The sequence below is a fragment of the Manacus vitellinus genome, unplaced genomic scaffold, assembly GCF_001715985.3.
Source record: "Manacus vitellinus isolate BGI_N305 unplaced genomic scaffold, ASM171598v3 scaffold_22_pilon, whole genome shotgun sequence".
NCBI lineage: Eukaryota > Metazoa > Chordata > Aves > Passeriformes > Pipridae > Manacus > Manacus vitellinus.
The window spans coordinates 13,152,913-13,173,951 of NW_021939632.1; the positions used below are offsets into that span (position 1 = coordinate 13,152,913).

At 36.8% G+C, this 21,039-nt stretch overlaps 1 protein-coding gene across 1 annotated transcript; it reads left to right on the forward strand.

The window, feature by feature from the left end:
- The first annotated feature begins 483 nt into the window (after window positions 1-483).
- PPIG (peptidylprolyl isomerase G) lies at window positions 484-20,354 on the forward strand. The gene is made up of 13 exons (XM_008931014.3): window positions 484-503; window positions 3,320-3,399; window positions 3,512-3,586; window positions 5,708-5,815; window positions 6,123-6,167; window positions 8,051-8,138; window positions 9,236-9,265; window positions 9,359-9,498; window positions 15,838-16,042; window positions 17,074-17,241; window positions 17,757-17,841; window positions 18,644-18,780; window positions 19,079-20,354. The coding sequence occupies exons 2-13, from the start codon at window positions 3,339-3,341 to the stop codon at window positions 20,196-20,198; spliced, it is 2,262 nt and encodes a 753-aa protein (XP_008929262.1). The 5' UTR covers window positions 484-503; window positions 3,320-3,338; the 3' UTR covers window positions 20,199-20,354.
- Window positions 20,355-21,039: the final 685 nt, after the last annotated feature.

The window sequence follows — 21,039 nt, forward strand, 5'->3', positions numbered from 1 at the left end:
ATAGTTATGGTTTTCCACTGACATAGATAATTTTGAAGGAGAACAGCTGCTGGCAGCCTGGCCTTGAGTTGGCCAGCTTTATCCTGCAAATAAAATAAATAAAATAATGAAGCTGATGGAGGTGTGAAGGGATGTGAACCCTGAGGGACACAGTTGGTCAAACGTTGGTTGTGGATGCAGCTGAAGTATTTTTGGTGTATTTGTCAACAAATACCGATATGCTCTAACCTGAACTGTAATTATACTTTCAGAAATTAAAGAAACAAGCCTGTTTTACTGAAGTGGTGTTCTGGTTGGTTGGTTGGTTGGCTTTGGAGTTTTTTGGTCATAGATTCTACTTAGACTGAGTAAGAGGCTTCTCAAACAGAAGGTGGTTGAGAATGATGAATGGCTTGAAAATTTCAGGATAGTACTTGGGCTGTTACATTATCCTTTCTTACAGAGTTTTAAAAGGAAGAAGCTGACTGATCAAGATTGTCCTTCTGCATAGCTGGTTTTTGAATGTACATATAGTGAGCATCTCTGGGGTTGATTTCAAGTTCATATTCCCTTCACTGGTAAAATTCCACCAAGTTCACAATTAAAAAACACAACATATTGAGGGTTAAGAGTATCCACATTTTAACTGAAAATAAGTTTTTAGTGATAAATAGCAAAATTCATTTAAGCCCTATTGTTATCAGACATATAGCACTGCTAAGCTTTACTCATCATTTTTGGACTTCATTCTTGGTATTTTCTTGATGTTTTTCTTTGTTGGTATTTAACATTCCCCTGTACTTGCTTTTAATACAGACAAGTTTCAGATTATCAGTATGTAGATGATTGTGTTTGGTGTTAAATACTGAAATATGAAGAAATGAATAGAAATTAAATTCCCTGTAATGCATCAGGAGAAGATCTAGCTGACAGCGCAAAGGATACTTAAGTGTATTGGAGAGGAAATGCTCCCTTGACTTGCAAGGCAGGTAGGATAAATGTCACTGCTATCTGAGCCTGGTTTATAGACAATATCAGCTCCAGAGTGAGGTGTGTTTGCTTGGCCTGGTGTTTGTTCATTCAGGGTTTTCATACTGACCCGTTGACATTCCTGTCATTTGGAATCAAGTGCAGCCAGTATTTAGGGGATATTACTGGAGGATTTAGGGAAAGTGCAGGGAACATTGGAGGTAATGGTTAGAACATGGGCTAACTTTATTTGTTCCGCTGTTCATGAGACAATGTAGAGGTAGAGAAATATCACATTGAGAAAATTGGTGGGAATAAGGCTTTGGGTAGAATTCTTTATTTCTGATTTCTCTCTCTCATCCTGTTCTCTACAAAACCAAATTAAAAATTTACTAACATAGATATATTTATTTTACAGTTTAGTTTTAGTCATTATCAACGTTTGAAATAAAAATTTTCACATATTAAGGTAGTTGGCATTTATTTTGGCTAAAGTACTGCATATAAATGTTAAGGCATACCTGAACATTTCTCAAGCAGATTGCTTGTAAACCAGGAATTAAATCACTTCTCAGTCAAGCACTAGAGTTTGGGTACAGTCAATCAATCAGTTGTGGTACTGCTGGTCCTTAGATGTCTCAGTTCAGTTGAAACTATCAGTTCTACCACCAAACAATATTTATGGTACTATTTATTCTGAAGGGCTTCCTTGAAAAAAGTATCCCATGCAACTGTATAGTCTGTTCTGCTGCTGACAGTGAGTTGATGGCTGTCCTTTGGACTGGTCTCAGTTCTCAAAGTCCCTGTCCACTACCACCTGTCTCATCCCTTCCCTTGCCCACACTGCCACCTTCCTTGCCCTGCCTCAGAGTTCATGCAGCAGTGTGGTGACCTGGTCAGCCTTCTGCTAACCTGATGACATCCAAGTGCTCAGCTACAGGCATTGTCTCTCTGTTTCTCTGCCTGGTGACAAAATTTGTTGTAATGGGAGAGAAATCCTAATTCAGGGACAGTACCAAGCAGACTGAGATAAGCCTGCTGCTTTTGACAAATATCTGGCTTGTGTGAATGAATGTGCTTGTTACACACCTAGAGGATATATAGTGAGATTCTGCATTTTTTGAAGTCTTGTCTTGCTAAAAATCACATGAATAATTAACTACTGAGTGGCGTTTGCTTTAAATCAGTCCTGCATTGTTCTTGTGATATTTGCTGTGTAATCTTGGCAAAATGTTAGGAATAACAACACAAGTAGAGAGAATATAGACTAGCATGATTACACTGCTGTCTTGATTTCTTACAACCTCTTTTTCATAAGATGAGAGTTGACAGATGGTGACAATTGAATTTTTCAAGGCTGTTCTGTGGTACAGCTATGAGTGAAGCTTTAGGAGAGATGTGTACAGTGTGTTAGCTAGACTTGAGCCATGTTTTCTGGCAATAAAAAATAACTAGAACTGAAAATTTATGGATTATATTCCAAATTCTGGAAAAGGTACTCCAGTCTTACAGATCCTTTTGCTGTCGTTGCTTTTTTTTTTTCCACTCTGAAGTAACTCAGAGAGGATAGGGATTTAGAAAAGAACATACACGTACATAATGTTGGAAAGCCAGAGATGCAAATGGAATGAAGACATAGCTTGTTACACAAAAATAAAGGGATTTATATACTCAAAGATAAGGGAAAAGTTGCATTAAAATTCTCAATAAAGAATCATAGAATCATTTAGGTTGGAAAAGACCCCAAGACCATTGAATCAAACAGTAAACCCAACAGTACCAAGTCCACTGTTAAACCAGGTCCTTAAGCAGCACATCTGCTCATCTTTTAAATATCACCATTGATGGTGTCTCAAAAGAGATAAACAATTACATAAAAGAAAAAGAAACAAGGAAAAGCCAAAATAATTTTACTTAGCAGCAATTCTGGAAGAGCTACGCCTTTGGTTTTTTTTTCATCTAGAATGGTTTGGGTCCTAACAGGAGCCTGGTAACTGCAGTGACAGGAATCCAGAAAATATATTCCTAAAAAATTGAATGCTTAAGTCTTCCCCATACCTTACAGTATCTTTTCCTTTTGTATTTCTCCATCTGAACTATTGCAATCAAGTTTAAATTTAATGTTAGTGCAGCAAATGTGAATAAAATTGCTTATTTGGGTCTACAAAACATGAAAATGACCAAAAATACTTTTCATTCTAGAAAATGCTTGCCTTTGTTGTCTCTCTTTTTGGTGTTTTTTGGGGGGAGATTGGGTTTTTTTTTGCTTTTCTGCAGGTTTTGTTGTCTTTGTAAAGTCTTCTGCATTGAAACTTACCCATAATTTTACTACACTGAAGGAAAAACTAAATTTTATTTTTATTACTTACAGTATTTAAATTTCTGAAGCCATGGGAGTAAAAGTCCAGAGACCTCGTTGCTTTTTTGACATAGCCATCAACAATGTACCTGGTAAGAAAATGAAAACACCCATTTAGTAGCATAATATTCATATAAGATATGTGTAAGAATAATTCAAATACCATTTAACTTCATAATAAATATGGTGTGCTTTTTTTTCTAGCTGGAAGAGTGGTCTTTGAATTGTTTTCAGATGTGTGTCCAAAGACATGTGAAAATTTTCGCTGCCTTTGCACAGGTTTGTAGGCTACACAATTTAATCTATAATTTTTAATGTAATATCATGTTATCTGGTTTGATGGTTGTTATTTTTCCTGATGTTTTCTTACAGATAAAAAGAAGTAAGTTAAGCATTGGTTTAGCTGATTTGTCATATACATATGATGTGGAATCAAAGCCATTGTAGCTTTGGCTTAGTGTGTTGCAGGGAGTGTGTACTAGCCAACTTTAAATACAGGCACAGTAAGCTGATTTTCTGTTACTAGCACAGATATTACTGTTCACATTATATAACATCATCCAGTCTTGAAAGGTAGCCAGTAAGAGGTCAACCATGCAGACTTACTTTTCAGTCTTATGTTACTTTGAGGTATTTGAAAAGTATTGCTGGTATTCGTTAATTGTTTTTTTCCTTTATTTTAATTTCTTGATGGAAACTGGTGATTTCCACTCCTATCGAAATTCAGTTTATTTCTTGAAGAAAATACTCAAGTTCTCTCCTGGAAGCATTTCCAAACAGAATTATTTTCCTGTAGATTGCATACTTTTGTTGCAAATTGTGACAGTTTAGCAAAACTTATATTTATTATCACAAGAATAATTTTGTGAATACATAAATAGCATACCTGCTTTCTGTCTTCAGCTTTTTCTGCTTCCTTTCCTTCCAACTCTATTATTTTTTGGGTCAAGGGTCTGTTAATAGTGAATCACTCAGCAGTACTAATATGATCTGAATCAGGTGTAGATGCATAATTACATTCATATCAAGTTTACTAAAACATGTAGTGCACTATTCCTGGTGTCTGCAGGAATGTAGGTATTATCTGATCTGACATTAGGCTTACTGGCACAAAATCAGATTTTCAAAATTTATTAACAAATCTGAACTTTAAAGTGATGAGTTTTGATGGCTGTGACTATGTTAGCACGTGACCATGGCATTCTTGATCTGCTCTCAACTGCCTAAAAGTCAGATTATTGCATAAAGGTGTTATTCCCTGCTACTGCCTTAAGTACTACTAAGTTCATACTTCGTTACTGACATCTATAATCAAATTCAGATCCCAAACTGTTTTGTTGCTTTAACATGTAAGAATAGTGAGAAAAATATATGGGCAGAATGATTATGATACTAATCATCAGCAAATTAATTCAGGTTTTTTATTTTATTTGTTTTCCTTACTCATCTTTTTTTCTGACAATTTTGAGAAGTGTATGCTCTCTTTGTAAAACAGGGTCCAACAGCTCCATGTTTTCCTGGCATACCTGCGTTAGGCATATGCTAAGTTAGTGGAACATATACAACTTCACATTTATCAGAGTTCCTATCAAAAATGGTTTTTTCCTAGCTATACAAATCCATGTGGAGGCACCACTCTGTTACAGTAAGTTCAGAGGTAACTGCCCTTGACAAAAGCTGCCAATTTAGTAGCTCAGGATAAGGTTATAGGAAGATACAGTCTAGTGGTTTGCCAGCACTGAGAGGAAGAGATCTTCCCTGAGAAGGGATCTCCCACTGACTGCTGTTACCTTGAGGTTGGCTGTACCATGCACAGGACCCACCATGAGCCATTCATCTTGCTAACTCAGCAGAGACCTTGTCTATTTGAGGGTAGCAGGGAAGGGAGATAATGTTGTAGCTGAAGCAGAGAGTCTGCTTAAGCACAGAGCTCATGTGAGGGGGGAAGATGGCAGTTTTTAATCATGAGCAGGGGAGGGAACCAGAGTCCTCCTCCTTCCCCCACCTCTCTGGTTTTGTTACGAGCTTTTATGTTACCTTAACCTTGCCGTGTTGTAACTGAAGATCTGAGTGTTTCATGCATGTTTCTGAGTAATGTCACTTATAATAAACCTAAACTGAATGTTTAATTTCAGTCAATCTGCATGAAAGAGAGCAGTTGTATACTAATGTCAGTAAGGAGTTCTGGTATAACTGTAGAGACAGAAAGTAGTTTCTGCTCTGCTTTCTTAAATGCCAGTTTAAGTTACAGGTATGACAGGTAGGTGTCTGCCTCACAAGCCAGTTTTTCATAGCTTAGTAGGTGATTTTGATTAAGTGCTTATGTAGCACTTTTTTGTGGTGGAGATTCTACAGACATAGACAGTAATTTTTGGTTTTGTTCATTCTCTTCTCCTTTAGGTGAAAAGGGTACAGGAAAGTCCACCCAAAAGCCATTGCATTACAAAAGTTGTCTGTTTCACAGGGTTGTGAAAGACTTTATGATCCAAGGAGGTGACTTCAGTGAAGGTATGACGTGAATCTTTGAAGAAAACTTGAATGCTTATGGAATAAAACATTTGCAGAAGTTCTCTGTAGTGTCATTTACTTATATTAATTATTCTTTGATATCACTGCTTTTTTCCCTTTCTTCTGCATAAATCCAAGTTTGCTTTTGGACTACAAAGATGCATCTTGGTCGTGTTTGCATATCTTGAAGAATAATGTCAGTGACTTGGATGCAGTTGCATCAACATTTTGTATTACAAAGCACCTTCCACATAACGTGACTCTTTAATCACTGCTTTGTTTTTACTGTCACTTTTCCTCTTTCAAGGAAATGGCAGGGGAGGAGAATCCATTTATGGTGGCTTTTTTGAAGGTAAGAGTTTTATCAGTCTGCTCTATTTTGATGTTATGATAATCAATCACCTTTTACATTCTGTAGTCTCTGTTCTGTAAACCTGAACTCTATTGTTGGTGTTTTTTAAGCTTTCATCTGGCCTTAGAGGCCTTTGACTCTCCAGTTTCTGTTATTTTATTTTACTTTTAAGATATGAACCTTTTTAATGAATGAAAAATTAAAACTGAACTTCTTTGTATTTGTCCCTCTTGCCAGATTTCTGTTTTTTTAAACATTTACTTTTGGCTTGACCACCTAGCTAAAAGTTGGGGATTGTCTTTTTTTTTTTCAAGTGAAAAGGAGAAAGGCGTGAAGCAAATATTTATTTAAAAGAATGCATAAAGCCCTGCTTTTCTAAGCCCAAGATGAATTAATGATAGAGCCATCTGTTTTCTCGCAGTCGTGGTTCTTTTTCAGCCAGTGTTGCAGACGTTGCACTTGCTGTGTTTCTCAGCCTGTGTTTGTCCAGAATATAGTGGAGCATGTCTGTTCCTTGGAGCAGTTTTTGTATTACACCTAGGCCTACATGATGGGCAGCTGCTACCAGCAGGCGAGGTTATGCTCCTCTCTCCTCCCAGACACACTTCCTTTAACATTGGTTCTTGTCCAAGCTTGCAGCACACAATTGAAAGAATTATTCACTGTTGTAGTAGGGCCAGGTGCAATTTTATATCAGACCTTGAGTGTAATCAACAGTTTGCCACTGCTGAAAGAGGGAGGAGGCCTTACCTTGCACTGACACTGTCCAATAAAACTGCCAGCTGATTCAGCTTGCTAAAATGCCCAAAGATTTTTGCAGGAAAAAAATTTCTGTATTATTGAATGGATCCAATGAAATAATTTGGCAAGTGTCAGGACAAACACTAATGAGTAGTAGCAGGGTTTGAGGAAATGTATGGCTGGGGGAGATGAAAGAATGAGCACAACCCTCACTTACATTCTGGCAGTTGCAAATTGGCTGTTCAACTCGGTCACAGTGTGAAACTGAATTCATGGGAAGTTTTGCTCTTGTGCCTCACTTAAGCAACTCACCATAGGATTAGACTGACGTCTGATGCTGTGCCAGTTAGCCTTTGTACAGTGACTGGGGGGTGGATGGGACTGTCCCTTTCATGGCCAGTGACAGTGTGATGTAAAAACATAGCATTACAAATATGGTATATTTTTCTTGCTTGCTCCTGCTGCATCTCTCCAAATAGTATTGAACAAATGTGCTCTGTCTGAACAGTTTGCATCCCCCAACAGCCTTTTTGCTGTTTTGAGAAAGGAGGGAGATGGTTGTCTCTTACAGGTGTCTTAAATGAAGAGTAATGAGTACATTTTGAACTTCTTAAATTTCAGTTTCATTGGGATTTAGTTTGAACTGTTGACAAGTATTTGCTCTTAAGAAGTAGGATTCGTTCAAGTTAAACTGATTTTCTTCCTGGCCAAGTTAACAAATTCATCTGTGTGTCTGAGAGACAAACAGAAGTTGTTTGGGATTGCTGTCAAACTGGATATCCATGTGTATTAAAAAATAATAAAATAACAAAATACCTGAAATTGAGGGGCTTCTTAAGAGTTAATGCACAGCCAAAAAAACAACTTCTGCTCCAAAGAAAGAGTGTGCAGTATGTGCCAAATAGAAAGAGCAAAAACTTAGAATTATATGGTCTGAGGAGACAAATCTTTTGAGCAAGAATACTAAAATTTTTTCCCCCTCAGGCTATAAACCACTGATTCATACTTTTTAATCTATTTTTAAGACAACTTCTCACTTAAGTGACTAGCAGATTTATTTAATAAGGATGAATTTACTTAGATGATAGCATTTACCCAAGCATATATGGTATATTTAAAGTAACTGAAAAATCTTTCTTTAGATGAAAGTTTTGCTGTAAAGCACAACAAAGAATTTCTCCTTTCAATGGCCAACCGAGGGAAAGATACAAATGGTTCACAATTCTTTATGTAAGTATTGAAATGTGTGTGTGGTTTGCCATTTGTAAGCTGTAAAGGTAATCCTTTTAAATATTGAAGACTAGCTGCTATGCAAAACCAAAGTTGATGGTGTTTCACAAAGTTGTATGAAAGTAGTCATTTACCCAATGTGCCGATTAGGGATCCTGTCTGGTTTTATCCCTTTTGTGTTTAGTGTTTATTGTCTGTGCAAAAGGGCTCTTGGTGGTTCTCAGTAGCTGTGTTCTAACTTGGCCAGTAAAGCAAACCTGTTAGCTCCTTGTAGAACTCTTATAACTTTAACTAATAACTGCTGTCTGGAAGGAAGCAAAACAGCTCTGGGAGCTTTCAAAAGTAGTAGAGGGCTTTTTTTCAGTCGTGAAATAACTTTCCAATACGGTTTCATTTATAGTTGAAACTTAAATTCTTAAAATACATTGCAGTCGACTCTTCTTAAATATTAAAACATTCTCAAAATACGTCACTCTTATCCGTGTTTCATGGCTTTAGTTAATATAATGAGTTAAGGATGTCATCTATGATTTAACCCTTATTTTGGGATTTCTGCGTGATCATTACTGCAATCATCCCAGTTTTCTGCTCTGCCATGACTGACATCTGTAGTAAAGCTAGTAGAGGGGAAAGCTGAGAGAAAGTTAGTTCTACTTCTGTGTCGAATAATCTGTACATACAAATATTTATTTTTTCCTGTGTTTTCTGATTCTTTTCAGATGTGTAGAAGGTTATTTGCAGTTTTCATGCTGTGAGACAGGATTTTTGTATCTGTTCCTGGTAGTATTTATATAAGTTAATAAGTAGAACCTTGTTATATCCTATATGAGAATGCTGTCTAAAAATTTATGTGCAATTTTGTGGTTTTTTTCGGTAAAATGTTTAATCAAAATATTGAATAGGTAGTTTAATATAGAAGACGTTAAATACTTTTAACCGTGCACAGAATGATGTATATTTGTTTTGTTAAATATTATTAGTGCACTCAAAATAATGTTCACCTTCATATGTGTAGATGACATGGCTTCAAATGCTGACTGCTTTTCACTGACACTGGCTTTGTTTTTCTCTTTTAAATTAAAATCTGGAAACAACAGAACAACTAAACCTACACCTCATTTAGATGGGTAAGTATCTCTTTTCCTCTTCTTACATTTGTTTGGGAACTACCTTGAGAAAATTAAGTACTAAGAGTTCTTATTTTTATTTAAATTCTTCAGGCATCATGTTGTTTTTGGACAAGTCATCTCAGGTCAGGAAGTTGTGAGAGAAATAGAAAACCAGAAAACAGATGCATCTAGTAAACCATATGCTGAAGTACGCATACTGAGTTGTGGAGAGTTAATTCCAAAATCCAAAGGTAAAGTTGACCTGTACATTTTTACAGATGCAAACTGAGAGGTAATTTTGCTCATTTTCTTCCATGTTGGTTACTTATAAAAGTATTTAGACACTTACTTGTGATGGATGATGGGGCAATTGGTGAAAAGGTGAATAACATTGCAGAGCAGTTTGTCCTGTAAATACCTTAAAAGTTGTTGATGCAAAAGACACTAAAGAACAATCATATATGCTTTCTTCGAAGCTTCTCCTGTCTTAGATTTTCTTATATTAGCTAAATTTTAGTACAAAGCTGGCAAGCTCTTGTCATAGCAAGTAGAGTGCTGTGTTAAGCATAACACTCTTTTTGGAAGGTAGCAAACTTGTTTCAGTTTTCTTTAAGGTAAATCTTCAAAACAGGCCCTTAGATTAGAAAAGTCTGGAATTGGCTCTTTAGCTCTTACACTTTGATTTACCATAAACTATATTCTTAAAGAGGAATATGACAGAACCTGTCCTTTCTGGAAGGGATGGCCTGCTCTGCTGTTTCAGAACTGAACATGGTATGAGAGCTTGGATTGAGCCTTATTTTGTAAGAGAAGCAGAATCTAAGATGTTGCTGTCCCAGTGGGAGAATCTCCTTAGTGGAAACCCAGGATGCTTGCTTTGTAGGAACTATGGGGGGGATCATCATGCTATTTCATTTGTAGCACCTTCTGTTGATACTGTGCAGGGTTGCACCAAGGATATTGAAGCACAACACAAGAATAATTGCTTGTTTGGCCTAAGGAACATGCAAGCATTCGAACTGGAGCTCCTGGGGTTTTCCCCTACTTTTTGATACAGTTCTGTTGTGGTATCATATGTTGTGGTATCTGACACTATGACTTTGGAGTCTGAAGTTACCTCATCAATACCTCAGAATTCCAAACAAAGTTGTATTATGGCTCCTGACTTCTCAAAGGTTCTAAGTCAGCCTGTGTGTGAGGACACAATTATGTTTTTTCTGGACAGTGCTCAGAAGCATAGTATCTCTTGGGAAATGCACAGGTGGTGTAATTAGAAAATAAAACAGTACAGATATGGGATGGGTGAAGCTGGTGGATGAGATACACACTATATATGTCTTAACTGGATTGCCACACTCCCTTTTTAGTCCAGTCTAGAACAGTTGAATGACTAAATGGCACTGAGCAGTTTGATGACTTAAAGCCATTAGGCAGGGCTTTGAAGTACTTGTCATCAAAAGAGTGAATGAAATAAATACAAAAAAATGGGTTTTTCTCTTTTACTTCTCCTAAAAGAGAACGGGCTTCTGGAAAGATCTGACAGTCTTACCCTACCCATTTGTGTGTGTCCTTGTCAGTCCTGCTGCATTCCTGGCAACTGGTTCCTGTAGCTGGCGTGGTGTGCCATGGAGGGAAATTGATGCCAAGATAGAGTGGGATAGCCCACTCTGTAAGGCTCAGTATTAGGTGATGGTGGGCAGTAGGAGTGTTTGGAGAACAAGAAGCCTTAGGCACCAGGATCAGGCTGTTGGAGGGCAGAGTTGAGGGTGGGGTGAGACAAAGGCCCTGATGGGCACTAATGCAGAGCCAGCCTGGTGAAGATGCTGCGTGACAGACCATGGTGGAAATCCTAGTGAATGGAGAATCCTGCTTATGAAAGGGAAAGGCTGTGTGTAGGACCTGCAGCGGGAAATGAGCCACTGCTGTGAGAGATGGAGCTGTTAGTTGAATGCACAACATGGAACCACTGACGAGCTGTGCTGGCCTGGGGCAGCAGAAGTAGGAGGAACAGTTTGAAACCCATCAGCTGAAGTAAATTTGCCAAACTGCTGTCCAGAGATCACAAGTGGAAGAGGAGAGGCCCTTGGACTTGTCAGTGAATAGAGGTAGGCCAGGGAATCTCTATAGAAGGAGCTGTTTCTGGGACACAATCAGTGTCATGGAAGATGATTGACACAGAGTCATCTAACAGTGGAACTGGTTTTAGTACAGTACTATGGGAGGCAAAAGGGAACGGATTCTGTGAAATATGAGGCAGTTACCAGGGGAGACTGCTTCTAAGAATTTGCTGTTAAGACAAAGGAATAGGGAGGTTACCTGTTAGGGAACTATAATGATGAAATTTCTGTGGGAGGGTACATTAGGATAGCAAGGGAGCCTTAAATATTTATTACATGAACTTGTCTGGTAGGCAACACAAAGAAAGGAATTAGATGGTCTTTATGAAATGAAAATAGAACTGGTACTTGAGTTTAACAGGAAAGCCAAGGTGGCACTAGCAGAAGGAATCACAGTAGAAGTTAGGTGCTTGGTATGAATGTTTTTCTCTTAGGTTAAAGTTGAGGAAAGGTGGTCTGATTTTTGGGTGTCACGATGAATAGCCAGGTGAAGTGCTTTATGAATGATGCAAATCGTCCCTTTGTATATAAGAATTGGATTTATTTAGGGATAAGTGTATGATGACTGAGCTGCCTTACTGGGTGCTATGAATTGAATGGTACGGCAGTCACAACTACAATATTGCAGAGGCCTGTATGAAGTTTTTACCTGGGATTTGAGAGGATGATCACCTAGAAAAGTAAAATGTTTGTCATATTTTCCTTTGTTTTTCTTTTTTTTTTTTTAATTCCTTAAAGTTAGAAGAATTAGAGAAAACGAATGAGAGAAGTTAAATTATAAAAGAAGAATCTCTCTGGCCAAGTGGTATAATTTTTAGAAGATCTTCAAGTTCCAGGGAAAATCCTGAGATCTGGTTAGAAAAAAAAAAGGAAGAAAGTATTAACCTAGTATTTGGAAAGGTCATTATAGACTAGCTAAGCTAATATATTTCACAGGAAAAACTGTGGAACAAAAAAGTAGTATTAATTTTCTTAAGGACAGGTGAGATTTTGATACCAGGTGACAAAGAAGAGGGCCTAGTTAACAAGCCTGACTGTATTGAGGTCATGACTTTGGTTCATCAAAGGTATATCTGACGTTTTCAAGAATGTCAGGCACTGACATTCTGATTCAAAACTGAAAAAAAATGGCTTTGTGCAGTGGGCTGTTTTTAACAAGAGCCTCTAATGAAGATTTCTCACAATAACTGATTTTCTAGGGGATTCTGCACAGGGCAGTGCTAGGCTTGATTCATGATCTTTGTTGATGTCATAGAATCACTGCTTGTAGAAGTGTGCTTTTTGCAATTAAGGCACATTATGGCTGCATTCATAATTCATCAAGGAACAATACTGTAATTAGGTAATTCTATCAGAACAAAAGAAAGTATCAGTACAAATTATCAACCACTGAAACAGAGTACAAAGTTACTCATTTAGGAATTATGAAATATCTTTGAAATAAGAACAGTCACAGAAAGTGGTGATTCTGGCAAGTCATGTCTTACCTGGACTTCTGATTTGCATATCCTCCCTTTCTCTTTACTTATCCATTCAAACCCTTGAGCATTCATTTCTTCTGCAGGCTTGTCGCACATCATTGTTAGCCCCCTTTGCACAAGCTGGTTGCTGTGAACAGTTGTTTCAGGCTTCTCTGTTCCAGATTTTTTTTTTCCCTAGTGAGCTGGCCACTAGGTACAAACTCTGTTGACTGTTTCAAGTGAAGCTGGAGGTGGCTTTTTTTGGCTTTTTTTATTAACCCTTCCTCTGCTGTTGCAGTGTGGTAGGTTGTTTGTCTGCAAAGACATCTATTCCAGAAGCACTTGGGATACAGGATTCCTCACAGTGAACATGTCATCTGATCAACAAGAATCAAGTGTGGTAGTGTTCCCTAATGCCTACCCTGAGGACTTGACTAATGTGTATAATTTTCATTGTGAGAAACAGTTGATTCTTCAACAAGGAGTGAAAGATGTAACAGGAATTCATGTCAAATAATGAAGGCAAAATAGAAAAAAAGATCTGATACACTGAACAGCAGGCAACTGAACACTGGAGAAAATTACCTGAGAAAATAACTGTCTAAATGTCCTGAAATAAAGGCACCCTTTTTCTGAAGACTGCTGTGATCCAGCACAGGTTATCTGATTTGATATAAGGTAACTATTTGGTTGTCACTGCTGTGAATTACAAGATGACATGATTTGTTCTGACTTTTGTGGCTGAACCCGACTGTTTTCTGGCTAGGTAGTTTTTTAATTTCAACTCATGGGGCTAATGTAAGACTTGCTACAGTCCCTAACAAGCTGAAATGCAGAGAATACTTGATTGTGTCGTGCAGCATGATCATGTAATTCCCAAAGTCAGGCAAATGCTGTACGTGACAGTGAATGGAGTAGGAAGTGATATATCTATTTCAGATGTGGTCATAAGTTGAAACCCGATCCTGAAGGTAATGAGCTGGAACAGTTGGACTGTAAATAGAAGTCTGTTTCTCAATGACCTTCATGCTGCAGGATTGGTCTCATTTGTTATGATCTGTAATTGGCCAGCACCAGGTTGATTCAGTAGTCAAAACAGCATTTGCTGCTGGACCAGATAGTTAGATGTCACCAGAAAGTATATCCAAACTCTCTTACTGGATACTCTGTCTTTGCTGTGTAAATAGTTCTGGGCTTTTTACTTTTGTTTGAGGTTTGGAGGGTTTTTTTGCCCTTGTCATTTCACTCCCTACCTGCCACATGATTTCTCAAATACATCTAATGTTATTTGCTGCGTGTTAAGAAACACATTATATTTGTTGAGGTAGTTGCTCAGCTCAGCCTCTATTTTTATGTATTACTTACTCATTTTAAAGTATTAACTTTAACATACCTGAACTTGTTACAAGAATGCAGATAAAACTGTCACAGATAGTTTTTGGCACAATTGAAACATATGAAGGAGGGAGAAAATACAGGAAATCACTGCATTTATTAATGCCTTATTCAGACATTTCTGAAATTGAGCTTGGAGACATATTGTTTTACCTGAAGGCATGTAGGAAACAGTATAATTTTCCTTTGAGTGGGCCAAACCTGAAAGGTTTGAATAGACAAGAAACATTTAACTTTTTAAATACTTTCTGTATTTTTAGTATTTAGAGGTCAGGTGAGATTTCTCTTTTTTGATTTGTTGTCACTCAGCCTGTGTGACACTAGGCTTCTTTGATTGAAATTAATTTGAAAAATGTTCGGTTTTCTTTTTTAAATATGTACATATTACATTCTGTGAATGTATATATATTTAGACAATCTGAAACTGATATAAAATATTACAGATATTTTTTATTAAATATAGTGCTTTAATAAGGATGTTGAGCAAAAGTTTGAGAAAAGACAGCAATTATCTTGGTCTGTACCTACAAGAGAAGTAAGAAATATAATTAGATCTGTCTTTTGGAAGCATTTTGCAAGAAGCCCTAAAAACATCTGATGGGAACCAGCCAATTTCAATCAGCAAGCTGTCCTAAACTGGTAATACTACTTGCTAGTTTATACTGCCCCCAGAAATGACCTGGAAGACTCGTACTCTCTGAAGTACAGAGGTTGTTTTTCAGTTGGTTGTCAGGCTTTTGTTGGTCTGTATCAAATGAGACTTGCGAATAAACACATGGAAAACACTATGTATAAGTCATACAGGTATGACTTGTCTGTGGTGCTAACCTGAAAACTGAATGAGATTTAGAGCAATGGGACTGAACTTCATCCACTCTGCCACTGTGGGGATTCAGTAACATTAGAAGGTGGGGGAAAAAAGTATCCGTAAAGAGTACGACCATAAAAGAGAGTTTGGGATTGTTGAGATATGTACCACGTATCTGATGCAGTTACCTGAATTAAGCCCCTTGTTGTAATCCAGTTGTTTTATCTCAGCCAGTTCTTTTGGAAGTGGGTGTTCTGCATCACTGTGAAGAGGAAATCTTTCACCACTGTATGTATCACTGCATTTTGAATGTGAGACCTGACAGAATAAGATACTGAGCTCAATTCAATGAGTACTCAGTTTAGTCTGTGCCACTTATCTTCTATTTCAGAATTTCTCATTAGTGATTTGAGTAGATTTTATATGAATTCAGATTAAAGCTGAAGCCAAAGAAATTTTTTTATAAACACTTTGTAAATAAATTTTAAATAATTTCTTGTATATAGCTTATGTTGTATAAAACATAATTGGAAAACTTATATGGCTCTACATATTCTTGATAGTACAAATTTTATACTTAAAATTTCATAAATACAGATTTTGGAAATGTGTTACATATTTCTAGACATACCCTTTATTATACTTTGGAGAAACAGTGTTTTCTCCATAATTTCAATTTAAATAATTTGATGAAGTAGTCTCTCATGGCACAATTCTAAGAAGCTGAGACAGGTAGTAGGTAAGTTGATTTTTCTGAGATTAGTTTAGAAGTGTTTGATATTAAAGTATCTTTGCTATTCTTATTTAAAGCCAAGAAAGAAGAAAAGAAAAGACACAAGTCGTCTTCCTCATCCAGTGACTCTGAAAGTTCAAGTGATTCAGAATCATCTTCTGATTCCTCATCGGATTCTGAGAGTGCTTCGGAAGAGAAATCTAAAAAACGAAAAAAGAAACACAAAAAAAATTCCAAGAAACATAAGAAAGAAAAGAAAAAGAGAAAGAAAAGCAAGAAAAGGTCAATATTGAGATTTTTTTGTTTTGTTACATGTACACCATACAGTATCCTTTTCTTATAACTACAGAATAGTATTCTGTAAACTAGCAAAGTAGGTTTTTGAAGTTTAAGAGGCAGTCAGTTTCGATATAGAAGCATAAATTTTCTGATATGATGGCAAAGGGTAGTTTTCCTTTCTGTATGTGCTGCAGCTTGTAATGCAGTGAAGGAATGGACTAGGCTTATTTGGCTTGAAACATTGCAGAAATGCTTGGTTTGAAATGAATGGTGATAGCTGGTTTCTCTAAATTCGCTTCTGTACAGTTCAGTTTAAATTATATGCAGTGGGACTTCAGTGTGCACAAATAAAAGCAAAATTAAACAATATTAATAAATATTAATAAATAAATTAACATTCTTAACATTTCTTCTATTTGATATGCCAAAATTCTTGCAGTTTTGCTGGAAGATAATAAAACTTAGAAAGCGCTCTTGCTTCCAAGAATGTTCTTTTTGATCTGATAGTTTTGTTACAGTTCAGTGTGAGATACAAGTTGTGTTGGTGCAAGTCACATCTTTCTAAGCTAGCAGTAAAATTTAAGAAATGGTCACTTAGAGCAATGCTGCCTAAACACTGTTTCTGTGAGCCTAAGCTCATTTCACTTAAGTTTGTAAACTGCTTGGAGTTACAATAGTCTGTAGGCAGTTATATATGCTAGTGTAAAATCTGAAATTTACTTCTGATTGTGTTTTTAAAAGAAAAGAAATTAAACCAACAGAAAAAGCTGTATCTCAATAGTAAGTGTATATTCAGTGTTGCACCATTGAAATTCAGAGATAGAAGATGTTAGTCAGAAATCTACTGCAGTTGTATATTTTGGAGCAAAGATATTATAGGGGGAAAAAAAGTTGCTTCTGAAATAGCTTTGTTTCTGAGATTCTTGTGGTATCCTTGTGTATTAAGAGAATTTCTGAATTATTTAAATAGATTGAAAGGTCTTCCCTCATCCACATAACTCAAATTATTACATGTTTTTTATACAAAAATAAAGCTCTTCCAGTGAAAGTGAAGATGAAAACACTGAAGCACAGCCGTTATCTACTGTCCGTCCTGAAGAAATTCCTCCTGTACCTGAAAACCGGTTCCTGATGAGGAAAAGTCCTCCTAAAGTAGACGACAAAGAAAAAGAGAGGAAAAGCAGAGAAAAGGAAAGAGAAAGGTAATATATCTGTTTTAAGTCTGATTATGTGCTGACAGTGGTCTGGTCACATTTCTGTTTTAGAACTCTAATGTTGAATCTTTTCCCTGTTAAGCAGTTCCATGTTGTGAGCAGTGCTTGATGAAAAATGGATTTCTCCCTTTACTGGCAACTATTGTCTTTGTCCTAGAACAAAGGCTTAGTCTTTGAAAATGGTTTTAGTGAATAAAAAATTTATAATGACTGATTCAAGAAAAGCAAAGTAAAATGCATTGCAATTTCATTTAGAATTTATTGGAACTGTCCAATCTGAATCTATAATTTATTCTTCTTTCAAAAATGGGAAAACGTGGAAATTTTCTAAAATATTCTGTGCTCACAAAATCTGAAATTTTACTGTGTGTTTATTACTGTCTGCAGTAAAATAAAATTATGTGTTTTCATTTAGTTTAATTTTCTGAAGAGGTTTTAAAATTTTTCTCTTTCCTTCTTTCTTACTGTTATAAACAATATCACTCTTTGTTAATTATTTTTAGTAATCTGTCGAATTCCCAGTCAATGTACCAGAGGAGACTGTTAGTGACCAGATCTGGAAGGAAAATAAAAGGAAGAGGACCAAGGGTAAATGTTTACAATGTGTTCTCCAAAATTTAGAAGGTGGTAGCACAGCCTCACTGCTGGTGTTAGTAACCCTTTTCATTAGGATAGTTGATTTAAAAAAAAGTGCAGCATAATTGATTTGGGGACTGAGGCTTGAAGGAAGACAGGAAGGAAAATTAGATTAATTACCTGTTTGCATACTGAGTCTTTTTGAAGGAGGGGGTGAGAGGAAAACTTAAAAATGCTTTATTTGTTTTACTGTGGTATTCTTGGAATTAGGTCAAAAAGGGTTGTAGTAAACACAGAACCAGTACATCATCAGTGCCAGGAATGCGGGGAAGACTTCTCTTCTTTTTGGGGGGGCAGCAGTCAGACTAGGTTTTCTAATATTGTGAAGCCATGTGCTGTGTGCTGCTTGTATTAAATGTTTTTAGTAACTGAAGTCTCTATCCCTCAAATTTTTAGTAAAATCCTTAGAAATTTTGAAGTATTGTTTTTGTGTTGCTTGTCAAAGATAAGAATTTTAATTGTTGGAAAAGAGACTTGCATTTGCGGTAATTAAAAGCAATAGAAAACCTCTCATCAAACTACAAAAATCTTGAAGTAGAAGTCACCTTAAAAGTAGTTTTTGATCAGACATTTTGTATTCCTGCTTTAGCTGAACGTGAGATTTATTTGTCAGTAAGTTAGTAACTTGGTATATACACGTGAAGTGTCATGGCAGGTGCGATGTAGAACTGACTGCCAGGGATAACAATCTTGCTTAGATATCACAGCATGTGAAATTCAAACTTACACCCAGTCTCCTCTCTTTGCCTTCAAGCGTTACCGGACACCTTCCAGATCCAGGTCAAGAGATCGTTTCCGACGCAGTGAAACTCCTCCACATTGGAGGCAAGAAATGCAAAGAGCTCAAAGAATGAGAGTGTCTAGTGGAGAAAGATGGATAAAAGGGGACAAGTAAGATTATTTCTTTCTGGAATATATGCACTGAATTTTTTTTTTATATATATATTTAAAAGTAATACGTCATCTTGGATTTTCAGTTACAGTTACTTTCAAAAAAAACAGGGTGCTGACTTGGTTATCCTATTACTTAACAGTGTCTGATTTTACTGATGCTACTGCTACTATAAATACATAGTTAGACCTGATGTGATTTCAGTTTCAGTTGTGAGGCTGTCTCACTTCTGATTTAATTTTTTCAGAGTGGAGGGGATTTAAAAAGTTTAAAAAACTTTATCTTTCTCTCTCCAAGGAGTGAAATAAATGAAACCAAGAAAGATAATCAAAAGAGCCCAGGAAGAGGAAGAGAGAGAAAAATATCAGACCACAGACAAGTTTCTGAAAGTCCAAGCCGAAGAGGGGAAAAAGAGAAGAAAAAAGATCACAAATCCAGCAGCAAAGACAGGGAGACAAGAAGGAATTCAGATAAAGATGATAAGCATAACAAAAGCAAGGCCAAGAAGAGAGCTAAATCTAGAAGCCATAGTAAAAGCCGAGAGAAATCAAAAAGTAAAGAAAGAGACTCCAAGCACAGTAGACATGATGAAAAGAGAATGAGATCAAGAAGCAAAGAGAGAGACCATGAGAAAGGCCGAGAAAAAGAAAAGCGCTATGATTCTAGAGGGAGAGATAAAGAGAGAAGTAGGAGCAAGGAGAGAAGTAAAAGGGCAGGCTCAAGAAGTAATGAACAAGAGCATAGGAAGAGCAGAGACAGGGAGAGACGTAAGTCAAGAAGCAAAGAGCGTGAGCATGCTAGAGGAAAACATAGTTCCAGCAGCAGAACAAGGGATCGAAGCAAAAGTCGAGATAGGAGTAGGAGAGGAAGATCAAGAAGCAGGGACAGGGATCGTAGTAGAAGTAAAGACTATTCAAGGAATAGAGATAGGGAAACAAGAAGAAGAGGAAGATCAAGAAGCAGAGAAAGGAGAGGTACACCAGATAGATACAGAGGAAGAGAAAACAGGAGGAGGAGAGACTCAAGGAGTTCAGAGAGGGATGAAAGTCAAAGCAGAAACAGAGACAGGTATTCAAATAGGGAAAGTAGAAGCTCATATAAGAGGAATGATAGTGAAAGCCAAAGGAAGAGGCGTTCAAAAAGCCGTGAAAGTAGTAGTCCTGAATCCAGCAAAGATAAGAAGTCTAGTAGAGATCAGGATAGAAGTCCAGACTCAAAAAAGAGACCAAGTAGCAAAGAGAGAGAATCAAAAAAGTCATATTCACGCAGCAGTAAAGAAAAGGAAAAGACCAGATCCTCAGCAGAAAAAGAAATAAACCAAAAATCAAAGAGTCAGGAAAGAGATCATGCCCCTAGTAAGGATAAAAAGTCTGATCATGAAACAAGTCCTGGAACAGATGACGACAGGCATGGATGAGTTTGTGGACTTAATGTTTCCATCGTCTCAAAGTTTTAGAGACATTTTGGGGAACGCCTTTTTTAAAGATGCAGACTTCAGTTTGGTCTTTTGATAATCTAAAACCTGGATCATTTGTACTGCTAAAGTTTTAATAAACTTGAAATGAAAAACAAATTATATGTGTAATACAGTGTGCTGTGTTTTAAGTATTTCATTGAATTTGTATCCTTCTTATATGTTGTCAGCTAGAAAGGTAACTTCTATGCCACATTTATTTTTTACCTGATGAACATAGTTCAGTGCAAGCAATGGCTGCCTGTGAAGAGGCTTGTTCCATATGTGAAGAAGAAAGCTGCAGATATACTACATGTCATCTTAAAGCTAGGAGTCTGTTGCAAGGTGTCCATTGCTCCAGTGTTGCTGCATCTGTATTTCAGTAGGTATAAATCCTAAGGAAATTTATTTATAGAGGTAAATTATGCTAGTTTTATTTTAATCACAAAGTGACTTAATTTAAGTAAATCTTCATTGTTTGTATTTCTGTCACTGCCAATAGTAGAATTCATTCATATTGTAAGGCAGTCATCTGTTTGGGAGTTATTTGCTTGTCCTAAAAAATATTTTTAAATGCTCATCAGTGTAACTTTCTTCCCCGTAACCTTTTTCTGTTCCATGCTTTTGTGTTTGTCTACTGCAGAAAATTCAGCTTGGAGGCTTCAGAGTACTCTGTCTCAGTTGCTGACTAGTGGATCCACAGAGAGGAAACAGATTGCCAGAATTTACAGTGGGTGTTAGAGTAAGGAATTAGGAAATCCTTTCAACTCTTGCTCCTTAAGTCTAAGACAAAACTATTGCTGTT